The sequence below is a fragment of the Choloepus didactylus genome, chromosome 3 (genome assembly GCF_015220235.1).
Source record: "Choloepus didactylus isolate mChoDid1 chromosome 3, mChoDid1.pri, whole genome shotgun sequence".
NCBI lineage: Eukaryota > Metazoa > Chordata > Mammalia > Pilosa > Megalonychidae > Choloepus > Choloepus didactylus.
In genome coordinates, this window is record NC_051309.1 from 24,516,052 (window position 1) to 24,531,843 (window position 15,792).

At 37.5% G+C, this 15,792-nt stretch overlaps 1 protein-coding gene across 2 annotated transcripts in view; it reads right to left on the minus strand.

Annotated features, from left to right (window-relative positions):
- PPARGC1A (PPARG coactivator 1 alpha) overlaps nucleotides 1–15,792 on the minus strand; it is a 114,116-nt gene that overhangs the window by 36,455 nt on the left and 61,869 nt on the right. For both annotated transcript variants that reach the window (XM_037829509.1, XM_037829508.1), the window contains exon 3: nucleotides 1,474–1,668. In XM_037829509.1, coding sequence (XP_037685437.1) covers nucleotides 1,474–1,521 — 48 coding nt within the window. In that variant the 5' untranslated portion in view covers nucleotides 1,522–1,668. The remainder of the gene's footprint in view (nucleotides 1–1,473; nucleotides 1,669–15,792) is intronic.

Consider the following 15,792-nt stretch of genomic DNA (forward strand, 5'->3'; position numbering starts at 1 on the left):
CAATAATTCAAATGAAACAAGTGGCAATAAAGGAAAGAATTGGTGGTGCTATGAGCCATATCTCACAGCCATGTCTCAAATTTATGGATACCAAAAATGGTTGGGATAAGAGTGGTGAGCACTGATTTCAGAAAGCAAGAAAAGGATTTGGAAATGGATGAAGCCCTGGCCTGGAGATCAGATATGGGTTCTGACTCTTAGTTCTGTGAGCTCAGGCAAAAGACTCATTGTCTCTGGGCCTGTATGTCCTCATTTGACCGACCTGATGACTCTGAGGACCTCCCCACTGGGACATGCAATATGTGCCTGAGTCAATAACCCCCAAATTGAACAAATTTTGTGAATGGAAATAATCTGGTGCCAAATGTAAAATAAATCAGGGTACTAGATAGCAAAGTCAATGACACTGACACATGGAGAAATTTGGGAATAAGTAAGGCACAATTACTCATGAGGTCTTCTCCTCTAGACCAGAAATCTCAAAATGCAAGGAAATACAAATAGGATCTAAACATGCTTACGTGGAGTGTTTTAACACTTAAAGATTTAGAGATTTAAAAGAAAGAACCTCTAAATACATGTCAAAGTACATTATTAAAGTTTGGAAAATAGCATTCTATAATTTGCACAGCAAGCTCTTATATCAGATTTATGATAAGTGACAAATGACTACTATAGATGAGAAGGTAAACTGTGTCTGGGAATTAATAAAATTATGCCCAAGAACTTTACTGAAAAGAAAGCTCACTCTTCATTTTCCAACAAATTTGTTCTTCATTGCCTATCACAAATTTAAGTAATTTAGGTTGGCAAGGTTCTATTATTTTTAAATCTTCAGGAAAAATATGGATCCAAAGCCTTAAAATGTTGCATACCCCTCGACTCAACAATTCTATTTCTAGAATTGCATACGTAAAAGTAAAACTACAAATATGTCATTTATACAATTTATTTATGGTGAAAAATAGGAGGTAAAAACTAAACATCCACCCATATGGAATTGTTTAATAGATTAGGACATCTGTGCACTATAAAATACTATGCAACCATTAAAAGTGATGCATATATTTAAAATTCACAAGTTTGTTCATGATATATTGTAAGTGAAAAGATTTCAATCATTTTTAGTATTAGAGGTTATTTGAAATTGCAGATGAATTTTCAGTCTATTGGTTTTTGTTCTCTATATTTCTAAGTTTCTACCATGAACACGAACGATACTAGGAAAGAAATAAACACACACATAAACAGCAAAAGACAGTTGGGAAAAAAAACTGTAACAAGATCACACAAAGATCTGTATTTTCAACAATTTAAAGCAGAGAATCACAGAATTTACAACTCTGTGCTTAGTTATTTTTCCGGCATCAGTCTAAATTAAGAATCCAAACCTTACTGTTACTACATCATACCCATGCAGCGGGTAGCCAGAGGCAACTCCAATTCCTGTTAAACAGTAGGAAGGGTTCTTACTAGGGACGGCTCTTCTGCCTCCTGAGGTGGAGGGGTGCCGTCAGGCATGGAGGAAGGACTAGCGGCATTGTCAGTGGTCACATCTCCATCTGTCAGCGCATCAAATGAGGGCAATCCGTCTTCATCCACAGGGAGGCTGTCCAGGGTCTCTGTGAGGACTGCTAGCAAGTTTGCCTCATTCTCTTCATCTATCTTCTGCAAAAAACAGAAAAACAGAAGACGGCATGTGTGAGTTGGCATCAGGGGATGGGTAACAGGATTAATCAGCATAGACGGAAGATGTTGAACCAAATGAATAAGCTCCACATGAAACCTTGACTGTCCGAGCCCAGCCACAAAGATCTGGTCTTTCCCAACCCCCAAATTCACTTTTGGTTGGAATCACACAATTAATACCTTTTCTGTACCAATCCCTGATTGTTGAGCTGATTTGGTAATTTATGATGTCAGTATTTAATACTGTTATATATGATTCTGTCTTGTCCACAGCCTGTTTCCACATATTATACCTTGTTTTCCCAGCTAAAAGAGAAGATTTAGGGAGTTCTCAGGATTTGAAAGAATTTTAAGCATCCTCTGTGTCATTCTCAGATACAGTGTTTGAAATTCCTTTACAACCTATTCCCCAAAATGTTTAGATAACCTCTGTTTGAACACCACCAGAAATTGAAATGGTATCAGGAGACACCATACACTTTCATGGTTTCAATGATAATATCATGACTAAACCCTCCCAAATCATCTCTTTCTCTCTGTGACATCTATCCCAACCTTTAATCATGCATGCATTTATAACTGCCTAATAGATATTTCTACCTGATCATAGCTCCCTCACCTCCAAAACCCCAACTTAGGTCTTTCCTTTCACAGTGAAACTGCTCTTTCTTTTGCCTTTTCTATTTTGGATAACAGTTCTTGAGACCTAAACTCTGGAACCACCTTGATTCCTCTTTATCTGCTCAAGCACTAAGCTGAGACTTACTTGGTAATGTCTCAAATGCATTTACTTCATGCTGCCTCGGCCACTCTCCTTGTGCAGCATTACTTCTAGTGTGTGTCTGTGGCGGGCAGTCCTGCAAATTTATTCTAACTTGTTTTCTCACCTCCCAGACTCACCGCCACAAACACACCCTTGGAAAGTTAATCATAAGTCATTCATCCAGAAATATATTTGGAGTAACACCACTTTGGGCCAGGGGTGATGGTTGGTTAGTGTTGGAGATACAAAGAGAAACAAGACAAAACTCTGCCCCAAGAACCCTCCAGTAGAAGGGAAGAGTCTGTAAACAACTTATTATAAAAAGATAATATATATAAGGAATCCCAGTTGGAGCTTATACAACTTATTAATAAGACAATGTATTATATTCTACACATCTGGACAACCAGTATAGTGCTGGGCACAGAGCATAGATATACAATGATTACTTGCTGAATATTTCACTGATCTGCATTTATTGCCTGCAATATACGTTGCAAAGCGAACTTTCCTTTCCTTCTTTTAGTACTTCATATTGTTTGTCCAATCTGACTTTGTAAGTTTTTTTTTTTTTTTTTTAAGTTCTGTATGCTATGACATTAACAATATTGGCTAAATTATCCCACACAGATTCTATTACAAAATGCACCTAAGCCACTGACATCTAATGAAGCCAGCAGTATCCACACTTCCTTTCTCTTTAGCACTGAACTCCAGTTAATTGACCTGACAAAATTACAAGAATCACGGAATAAGACAGCTAATCAGAAAATCAAATTGTATTACTAGAGAAATTAGGCAGGCCTTTATCATGTATACATTCTATTTTCACATAAAAATTGTTTTTCCTCATTACTGATCAGTCTCCAGCCAGGAGTAAAACTACAGACTTCTAACTCTTTTACATTCAAGAGGTTTGTACTAACGGCAGAATTTAATCGACATTTTTAGATTTGCATAATGCACCCTCCCTAATGCCTGCGGATTTGAGGTTGTCAGTCAAGGAGTTTGGGCACACATTGTAGGGTGACAAGTGTATGAGATTTAAGACTCCAGTGCAGGAAGGCAAACCCTAATCAGAAGGGAGAAACTTTTAACTTCAAAAACACACCACTTATTTCCATAAACTGACCAATTCACTGTAATCAAATTGCTCAATTCAACAACCAACAACACTTATTGAACATCCTCCTCCCTGGGAATGCCTCTGGACCCCATCCATGGAAACCAAATAATAAAGATATTGAAATGATTTTCTTTTCTCCCCAGGATCATAATCTGCTACTCAAGACTCCAATCTTCTGTTTACTATTTGAATTTAGGTTTCCCAATGAATGAAAAAAAAAAAAAAATAAGATTAAACTGTTCGGAATAAAATATACTTAAATGAAATACATTTTATTTAAAATCATATCGAAACAATGAACTTTACATTAATATGAATATCTTCATATTATCTAATAAAAATAATCTTAGAAAATATAATCAGTATTTACCTCACAAATACACACACACACACACATACATGCTTTCGATAAATTGGACATTTTCTCCAGGTTTCCCATCTTTAAAAAAGGCTTATTTCACTGAGGTTCAAATAGCTCAAGGAAAATAGTTAAGAATGTTTACCAAATAAATGAATAATTTTGTTTACCCCAATTTAAATTTTGTGTTTGGCTTTTCAGCAATACTACCAGCCTCTATTTGCTTTCAATCACATAATACAATAGCGCCTTACTTCGACCGTAATGTAAACAAACTATGAGAATTCCTATTAAGTCAAAAATGACAAAGAACATTTAAATTAACTAGTTTTCTCCGATTTCTTTAATAAGCCTTGTGGAATGTATACCAAATACAATGGCAGAAATGCTGGTGCTTGATAATGTCATAATTAATTTATAAGATCTGATTAAACCACCAACTATTTTAATTCTCTTCTTTACTGGAATCACAACGGGTAGGGAAGGCTTGTGGAATATAAGGTAGGCATGGTGATTGTATATGTGTGCACGTGTTATGTTAAGGTATGTGGGCAGGGCTAGCTGGTATTCACCCAGTATGGATGATAATCCGGTATATAATGGTTACACCAGCATGGCACAACTGCCCTGGCACTGGTGATACCAGAAGGACTGTAATCATTATTCCCAGCCACTGCACCTTACATATGATTATTAAATGCCTGTATTATCATCCATGGACATGGGTGATGCTGAGAAGTGCCCTAAAATGATGTACTTTAGTAAAGTATTTTCTTGAATTAAGTAAGAACAAACGTTATTATTTCAAATTCTCCATATTCTCTTTAAAGGAGGAGGATGGGAAAGGAGCTTGATATTTACAAATAACACATTCACATTGAAGCTCAACAGATATTCCTCCATGTAAGGTTGAGTGGACACTGCCCCTCATTGTGGCAATTTCAATTAGTTTTGTATGAGTTTCAACAATCAAATGCCCCAGAGAAGGCAATGGATGTGACAAGGTGGACTCTGTTAAACAATTAATGTCACTTTCCATTATTGCTTCGATCCCAATTTACAGAGCAAATAAATCAAAGTCACCGCAGATGAAGCACACTGGCCTGCTAACACATGTCTGTTCACAAGTGACAGGGAGGTAGACAGACATTAGTCAGGAAAATGACACTGCAAGATAACCTTTCAGAGACTCAGCGGTGATGCTGCTTTCTAATTGTTCAAAATTGCTGTTTTTACAAAAACATATTTATTAGCTCCATTCAGGATAAAATAAATAAATTAAAGAAAGGAGAGAGAGAGAGGGTGGCAGAGACAGCAGGTCCCCAATTGGGTAGTAAGCTACAGCTGCTCAACCTCAGCTCAGGCTTGGTGCTAGCAGCAGGGAGACAGAGGTAAAGGCAGAAAAGAAGCCACGGGCATTTCCACAGTCGTGCTCTGTGGTTATCAAGCAAAATTTCCCAAGGTGGGTTTCAACCTTAGGCTCTCCTTACAGAATGCAAGGCTGCACCTATTCTTCCAACCTAAATAAAGGTCCCTGTGACTGTCCCTTCATTCCCTAAGGATTCTCCAGGAATTAAGAAGGAACATTGTTCCGGTTTGCTAATGCTGCTGTTTGCAAAACACCAGAGATGGACTGGCTTTTATAAAGGGGTTTATTTGGTTACCCAGTTACAGTCTTAAGGCCATAAACGGTCCAAGGTAAGGCATCAACAATAGGGTACCTTCACTGGAGAAAGGCCATGGGTGTAAGGAAAACCTCTGTTAGCTGGGAAGGCATGTAGCTGGCGTCTGCTTGCTCCCAGGTTGTGTTTCAAAATGGCATTCACCAAAGCATCAGCTTTCAACGGTCATCTTCAAAATGTCTCTGTAAGTTGCAGCAGCAAGCTCCTTCGGTCTGAGCTCTTATACAGGGCTCCAGTAAACTAATCAAGGCCCATGCTGAATGGGCGGGGCCATGCCTCCATGGAAATTATCCAGTTAGAGTTATCACTTACAGTTGGGTGGATCACATCTCCATGGAAACAACCTAATCCAAAGGTTCCAATTTAATCAACACTAATACGTTTGCCCACACAAGAATGCATCAAAGAACATGGAATTTTGGGGGACAAAATACATCCAAACTGGCACACACATCAACAGAAACTCATTTGCGATGTAAAGAATTTCCAATGGCACATGCTACAGATACTTTCATGTTATTAAACCAAACTTTAGAATCTACAATTCCTAAGCAATGCCATGTCATTAATAAATGAGACATAATTTTGATAAATACATCATTTGATAAATGATAAATAAATAATATTATAAATGATAGTCAACAAACTTCGAAGGTTCAGGCTTCCAGGAAGATGGAAAAGTAGGTGAGGTGAAATGGGTTTCTATTCTGTGACAGTAACTAGAAAGGGGTCGGAGGACACCAGGGACCATGGTTTCAGGGTGTGACCAGCCATAGAGGGTCCTCCAGAGTTCGTGGAGGGGACACCTGACAAAGACAGAGGAGAGACAGTAGCTGGAGGGATGCAATGAGTTTGTTCCACTCTGGACTGCTCCCCCACCCAAGGCTAGCAGCAGCAAAACTGCCACCAGACAAGGGAGTGAGCAGCAGTTCTCCACTCCCGTTCACCTACCTTGAGAATTTGCTGGAGAGTGATCCTCCAAAGTCAGAAAGTGGGGATCTCCTTTTAGGGAACCCCAGCAGGCAGTGTTAGCTCTCCCCACTACAGAAGTTGGGGGTGGGGGATTGCACCGGCAAGAAGTGGGGAAGGGAGAGGCGCCATACCAGCAATCGGGAGCATCTCCCACACTCCAGAGGCTCAAGGGCACATGACAGACAAAGAACCAGCAGGCAGGGTGCATGTTCCATCTGCCAGATGCCTTTGATCTGATTCCCTGCCTATCTGCTCAGGGCCCATGTTCAGCCCCAGGACAGGCATTCCCCAGAGCACATGGAGAATGGGTGCACTGATTGGTTCCCCACCTGGTTTGGACTCTGCCTACCACACAGAAGTTCAGGGAAGACCTAATGAGAGCACCACCTGCTGGTAGGTTAGGGAAACTGCATGCCAGCAAGCTATGCCTCAAGAGGGCCACCTAATGGTAGAATTGGGGAACTGCACCCCAGCAAGCCAAGTTATATATAAATGCTCAAATAATTCTGCACTTCCCAAAATAACCCTATCAAGACAAGCAAATACCCTGTAGTCAACAGAAAATTACAAAGCACTTGAAGGATCTATAAGATATGGACAAGCCAAACAAACAAATTAAAAAGCCACAAGAGACACAAAATTTGGAGCATTAATTAAAGAAGTACAAACAAATCTCCAAACAACTTTAACAAGATGGCTAAAGACATAAAGGAAATCAAGAAGACTCTATAAGGGCATAAAGAAGAATTTGAAAGAATAAATAAAAAAATAGCAGACCTTATAGAATAAAAGACACTGTGGCTCAAATTAAAAATATACTAGAGACACACAATAGCAGATTTGAAGAGACAGAAGAAAGGATAAATGAACTTGAGGGCAGAATGTAAGCACACAAAAGAACAAATGGGAAAAATATCGACAAATTTGAAATGGATCTCAGAGAAATGATGGACAGCATGAAGCAATCAAATCTAAGAATTAATAGTGTCCCAGAAGGAGGAGAAAAGAGTAAAGGGCTAGGAAGAGTGTTTCAAGACATAGTTGAGGAAAACTTCCCAAATCTTCTAAATGACATAATTATGCAAATCAGAGATGCTCAATGAACTCCAAATAGAATAAATCCAAATAAACCTACTCCAAGACATATACTATTAGATTGTCAAATGCTGAAGAGAAGGAGAAACTTCTGAAAGAAGCAAGAGAGAAGCGATTCACCACTTACAAGGGAACAACATAAGACTAAGTACTGACTACTCAGTGGACACCATGGAGGCAAGAAGGGAGTGGTATGATATATTTAAGATTCTGAAAGAGAATACTTTATCCAGCAAAGCTCTCCTTCAAAACTGAAGGAGAGTTTAAAATTTTCAGCATTAAACAAATGCTGAAGAGAATTTGTTAATAAGAGACCTGCCCTGCAAGAAATACAAAAGGGAGCTCTACCAGCTGAGAAAAAAAGAAAGGAGAGAGAGATCTTGAGAAGAACACAGAACTGAAGAGTTATTAATAAAGGTAACTTAAAGGAAAAAAAAAAAAAAAAGAGAGGGAAAAAGACAGATCTAACAACTAAAAACCAAAGGATAAGATGGTTGGTTCAAGAACTACCATCACAGTAATCACTTTGAATGTGAATGGATTAAACTTGCCAATTAAAAGATACAGACTGGTAGAATGGATTAAAAAATATGGCCCATCAATATGCTGTTTACAAGAGACTCATCTTAGACCCTGTGACACAAAGATGCTGAAAGTAAAAGGATGAAAAAAATACTCTATGCAAACTGCAATCAATTTTGGACAAAATAGACTTTAAATGCAAAGATGTCAAAAGAGACAAAGAAGGACACTGTATATTAATAAAAGGGATAATTCACCAAGAAGAAATAACAATTATAAATGTTTATGCACCCAATCAAGGAGCTCCAAAATACATGAGACAAACATTGGCTAAGCTGAAGGGAGCAAAAGACACGTATACAATAATAGTGGGAGACTTCAATATACCACTCTCTTCTATAGGACAACTAGACAGAGGACCAATAAGGAAATTGAGAACCTATACAATATGATAAATGAATTAGACTTAACAGATAATTGTTACATCCCAAAGTACCAGGATATACATTCTTCTCTAGTGCCCATGGAACGTTTTCCAGGATAGTTCATATGCCAGGGCACAAAACAAGTCTTAATAAATTTAAAAAGATTGAAATTATTCAAAGCACATTCTCTGACCACAATGGAATGCAACCAGAAATCAATAACCACCAAAGAACCAGATCTTTCATAAATATATGGAGGCTAAACAACACACTCCTAAACAACCAGCAGGTCAAAGAAGAAATTGCAAAAGAAATTGATAAATATTTAGAAATGATTAAAAATGAGAAAACAACATATCAAACCTGTGGGATGCAGCAAAGGCAGTGCTGAGAGGAAAATTTATAGCTCTAAATGCATATATCAAAAAGCAACAAAGAGCTAAAACCAAAGACCTAACCGAACTGAAGAGGCTAGAGAATGATCAGCAAACTAACCCTAAAGCAAGTAGATGAAAGGAAATAACAAAGATTAAAGCAGAAATAATGAGCTTAGGAGAACAATAAAAGCAATAAAGAGAATAAATAAAACCAAAAGTTGGTTCTTTGAGAAGATCATCAAGATTGACAGACCCTTAGCTGGACTGATAAAGTCAAAGGAAGAGAAGACAAATAAACAGAAACAGAAATCAAAAGGGGGTAATTACTACAGATCCCGAAGGAAAACAAAAATCATAAGAGGATACTGTGAACACTGTATGCCAATAAGCTAGACAATTTAGAGGAAATGGACAATTTCCTGGAAACACATGAACAACATAGACTGACCCAAGAAGAAATAGAAGACCTCAACAAACCAATCACAAGCAACGAGATCCAGTCAGTCACTAAAAATCTACTCACAAATAAAAGCCCAGGGCCAGATGGCTTCACAGGAGAATTTTACCAAACTTTCCAAAAACAATTGACACCATTCCTGCTCAAACTCTTTCAAAAAAAAAATTGAAGAAAAAGGAACACTACCTAACTCATTTTATGAAGCTAATATTGCTCTGATACCAAAACCAGATGAAGGCAATATAAAAAAGAGAAAACTATGGCCAATCTCCCTAATGAATATAGATGCAAAAATCCTAAACAAAAGACTTACAAATAGACTACAAAGGCACATTAAAAGAATTATACACCACAACCATGTGGGATTCATTCCTGGCATGCAAGGGTGGTTAAACATAAGAAAATGAATTAATGTAATTCAACACATTAACAAATCAAAAGGGAAAAATCAAATAATCATCTCAAAAGATGCTGAAAAAAACACTTGCCAAAATTCACCGTCCCTTTTTGATAAAAATATTTCAAAAGGAAAGAATTGAAGGAAGATTTCTCAATATGATAAAAGGCATATATGAAAAACCCACAGCCAGCATGGTACTCAACGGTGAGAGACTGAAAGCCTTCCTCCTAAGATAGGGAATGAGACAAGGATGCCAACTGTCACCTTTATTATTCAACATTGTGCTAGATGTTCTAGCCAGAGCAATTCACCAAGACAAAGACATAAAAGGTACCCAAATTAGAAAGAATGAAGTAAAACTGTCATTATTTGCAGATGAGATGATCTTATATTTGAAAAATCCTGAGAGTTTGACCACAAAGCTTATTGAGCTAATAAACAAATTCAGCAGAGTGGCATGATATAAGATTAATGCACATAAGTTGGTAATGTTCCTAAACACTAGTAATGACCTAACTGAAGATTCAATTAAAAAAAAAAATTCCATTCACACTAGCAACTAAAAAAATCAAGTACCTAGGAATAAACTCAAACAATGGTGTAAAAGACCTTTACACAGAAAACTATAATATTTTACTAAAAGAAATAAAAAGGACCTAAATAGGTGAAAAAATATTCCATGCTCATGGATAGGAAGACTAAACATTGTTAAGATGTCAATTCTATCCAAACTGATCTACAGATTCAATGCAATTCCAATCAAATCTCTAACAACCTACTTTGTAGACTTGGAAAAGCTAGTTATCAAATTTATTTGGAAGGGAAAGGGGCCTCAAAATGCCAAAAACATCCTTTAAAAGAAGAACAAAATGGGAGGACTTACATTTCCAGACTTTGAAGGCTACTATAAAGCTGCAGTGGTGAAAACGGCATGGTATTGGCATAAAGATAGACATATTGATCAACAGAATCAAATTGAGAGTTCAGAAATAGACCCTTAGATACATGGTCAACTGATTTTTTATAAGACCCCCAAATCCACTGAACTGGGACAGAACAGGCTCTTCAACAAATGAAGCTGGGGTAACTGAATAGCCATAACAAAAAGAATGAAAGAGGACCCCTATCTCACACTCTATATAAAAATTAACTCTAAGTGGATCAAAGACCTCAATATCAGAGACAGTACCATAAATCTCCTAGAAGCTAATGTAGGGAAACATCTTCAAGACCTAGTATTAGGAGGTTGTTTCTTAGACCTTATACCCAAAGCACAAGCAACGAAATAAAAAATAGATAAATGGGAACTCCTCAATATCAAAACTTCTTTACCTCAAAGAACTTTGTCAAAAAGGTGAAGAGGCAGCCAATGCAATGGGAGAAAATATTTGGAAACCATGTATCTGAAAAGAGACTGATATCTCGCATATATAAAGAAATCCTACAACTCAACAACATTAGTACATACAGACTGATTATAAAATGGGCAAAAGCTATGAAAAGACATTTCTCTGAGGGGGAAATACAAATGGCTAAAAAAAAAAAAAAAACACATGAAAAAAATGTTCATCTTCACTAGCTTTAGGGAGATGCAAATCAAGACCACAATGAGTTATCATCTCACACCAATAAGAATGGCTGTCATCAGTAAAACAGGAAACTACAAATGCTGGAGAGGATGTGGAGAAATTGGAACTCTTATTCACTGCTGGTGGGACTGTTTAATGGTACAGCCACTCTGGAAGATATTTTGGCGGTTTCTCAGAAAACTAGATATTGAACTACCCTATGATCCAGCAATTGCCCTTCTTGGTATATATCCAGAAGATCTGAAAGCAATGACATGAACAGAAATTTGCACACCGATGTTCTTAGCAGCATTGTTCACAATCGCCAAGAGAAGTAAACTATCCAAGTGTCCTTCAACAGACTAGTGGATAAACAAAATGTGATATATACATACAATGGGATGCTATGCAGCACTAAGAAGCAACAAGGTTCTGAAACATGGAACAACATGGATGAACTCTGAAGATACAATTCTGAGCAAAATAAGTCAGACACAGAAGGAGAGATATTGTATCTCACCACTTCTATGAACTGTATCAACAATGTAAAATCAATGTCTTATAATGTAGAGTATTGGGGACCTAGTGCTAGACAGTGGCTGGTGAAGGGGAATGGTAATCTAATATGTCCAGATACGTTAATTATGGTGTTTCAAAGGTATGGTAATGGATAGGGCTGATGATTGTTTGTTAATGGGATTATAAGTGTTAGAGCTATACTGAAGGAGATTAAGATTGAAAGGTGTTATTTAAAGGCATGCATCCCACAGATCAGCACCACAAATATAGATAGGTGCTTGCATGATATACTTCTAAGGTATGACACTAGTGCAGAGAGTTAACAACAGAAGGGTATATGGGAAAATTTTACATATTTTATACTAGGGACTATAATTAATAGGAATACCATACTAGTATTACACAGATACTAGGGACAAATAATTGAGGGCTGACAGGAGCTACAAGATGTTTTGGGTCATGAGAATTGTTGAAAATGGAGTGATGAGGATTGTACAGCTAAGTGATGATAATGTGAGATACGGATGAATTATTGTGGACATAACATGTGCTATGTGAACTTACGAACCCCCTGCTTTATAAGTTAATTAAGCCCTCGATATTGAGCCTCACTCAGGTGAAACTTATGGTTGTTAAGGGGAGGCTATGCCCACCTATAGTTATGCCTAGGAGTCACCTCCAGAGAACCTCTTTTGTTGCTCAAATGTGGACTTTCTCTAAGCCTAACTCTGCAAATAAATTCATCAGTCTCCCACTGATGTGGGACAGGACCCCCAAGATAAATGAGCCTTCCTGGCAACGTGGGACATGGATTCCTGGAATGAGCCTGACCCTGGCATTGAGGGATTGAGAGTGCCTTTTTGACTAAAAAGGGGAAAAGAAAGGCAACAAAATAAGTGGCTGAGAGAGTTCAAATAGAGTCAAGAAGCTGTTCCGGAGGTTACTCCTATGCAAGATTCACCTAGATATGCCAAATGACCCCAATATGATAAGCCCAAGTCAATAATAGTCCTGAAAACCTTAAAGAATACCTGGATCCCTATCTGGGACTCTATAACAAAGTTTCACTCAATAAGTTTATTCTTCAGAGACTTAAATCCTTCAGAGTGCTCCTATGCCAGCTAAGTCCCAAAACCCAGAGGCAATAGCTCTTCAAGAACATCAACCAGATGTGTCCCCTTTGCTCATAAAGTTGAAACCCCTTTTCAACATGAACGAGTTAGGGTGGTCACCGCCTAGACATCCCTGAAGATTGGGAAAGTAATTAAACTAGAGGAAGTGGTAGCAACAGACACAATGGAATTTAACAAAGGATTATGAATGCTGAATCTTTATATAACTTTCATTTTCTTAGTTGCTAGGGTAGTAGAATAGCTAGAAGGAAAGAATTGAAATGGTGGAACTGTAACACATAGCATCCTTTGCAATTTGTACTATAGCTACATGTTAAAATGTAATTTGAAAGCTATAACTCTTTGTATATACGTTATATTTCACAATAAGATAATAACTGAAACTATGGTACTATAACTTGTAACAACTTTGGAAATTTCCTATATATATACTTGTTAAATCATGCTTTGAAAGATATTACCTTTTTGGGTATATGTTAGATTTCATAATAAGGAAATAACTGAAACTGTGGAACTGCAACATATAATAATTTTTGAGACTTACTCTCTAACTACTTGTTAAATTGCACTTGGAAAGTTATCACTTCTATGTATATATGTATATATGTATATATGTTATTTTCGACAATAAAAAAAATACAATAAAAAAAATCCGAAGGTTCACCACTGCTCTTTGGGACTGCTGGGACACTATATGATCTGCAATGAATCGGACGACACTCAAAAGGCACACTGGAAGAAGGACAGATTCTGCCTCTTGGGGTATCAGGGTCACTTTAAAATTGAAATACCAGCCCCAGTATCATATCTGGGATGCCTTTTTCAGTCAAAAGGATCTGCCGAGTGGTTACACATGGAGGGACAGACAGTGTATTCAACCCACTGAACTGCACACATAGGGTGAATAAATAAATCCACTAAATTAAGTAGGGAATGAGGGACTCAGATGCTAACCGATATTTGAAGGGAGAAACAGAGTGAAAACTGCATGTGATGCCCCAAAGATTTTTAAATGCAGGTTATTATGGAAAGACCATGCCCTGCTTATGACAGCAATTTTTTCTGCATCTTGTAGAATTGCAATTACACTCTGCGTCCCCAGATTCTCACACTTGCTTGATCTCTGTTTGATAAAAATAGTTTAATAGCCATTTAATCACAGCTTCATTATCTTAGCTCTCTTAATGTGAATTAGGCCAGGAGAATTCAAGCTTCCTCATTATTCAAATCATCAATAAGAAGGAAACAGTGGGGTCTTCTTATCATTCATTTATCAGGTTCAGTATTTAGGAACTGTTTACCCCAGGATCAGTCTGTGTGAGAGGTCATTTTACCTCTCTGAGCCTCCATTTTTTTTTCCATATAAAATTTCAGGTTATTATCTGCCTTATTCCTATTACTGAATTTTTCTGCACTCATGATTAATTAGGAGGAAAAAAAGAGTTGATAAAGGCCTGAAAATTCCTCAAGAAGATGTTCAATAAACATTTCTAGTATATATATCCATCATCCTGATTACCCATATTTGAGTTTTGTTCTCTAAGCACTGCCTACCAACAACTTTTAGCACCAGGCCAGCTTCCCCCAATACCCAGCATGCCTTGGGCTCCCTCCTTGTCCCATCCTGCTGATTTGGAAGCAGCTAATGAAGACAAAATTAACTCCTAGTTTAAGTGAGGCCTAATTAGGAAGGGAAATCTGCTAGAGTAACATCTGGTAATGTATTCCAAAGCCAAATATAAATGACATTTTTGGATTATCCACTACTTTGGATTATTTGATCCAGTAGACCTCCACCAGCAATTCAAATAACTAAATGGGGAAGCGACTTTTCTGATAGATTCTGGGGTTCAAACAGGAATACAATTTGTCACAGGAATCCCTTCCTGAACCTCCATACGTAAAGCTCTGGTTCTCGGTTTCATGTACAAATAGGCTAAAAATGCTTCCATGTATAGATTTTGGTTTCAATGTATAAATTTGATTCAAGATTTGCAAGATGCTGAAACTGAATAAAGAAAAGTAAGGTTTTATTCTGAAATGAAAGCAAAAAATAAAAATTCAGACTAGACCACTGAAAAAGAATGAGTGGGTATGTGTTTTTAAACCATCATGTCATGAAAGCTATCGTGTTACTGAGTGTTTATTGCACACATCCTCTCTCAGTGTTCTGAGCCTCTGCTGAAGTGGTCATTAAATATTTTGAATACTCACCCTCGAATACCACTGTATTTCTCTCTTTCCCTCCACTGTCTTTCCTTCCTTCTCTTCCTCTCCTTCAATTCTCTACAACCCACTGAGGTTTTTCTTGCTTCTTTTACCGCCAGGTGTGGGCGTCTACAAAATGACTGCCTACTTTCAGTACGCCAGAGAGACTGGCCAGAATCCCCACATGGAACTTTTTAACAGCTGCCAATTCCTTCTCCAGTCAATAGTAGCATCCCTAAAATAACCCATGAACTTTTTGCTTAGCAAATGGAATAAAGGGCTTTCAAAAAGGTATGGGAACTTGAAAGTGGAAAAAAAGAAAAAAAAGACAAAAAACCTCAAAACGTGTGCAACTGAAAAATAATCAAGACAACAAAAGACCACCTTGCATTCCATCACACATTCTTTCTTAAAAAATTCTTTTGATTCCATTCATTTCATACAAATGACCTGATAGTTAGCTTATTCCTGTTTTATTCCCAGGAGAATAAGCATTTA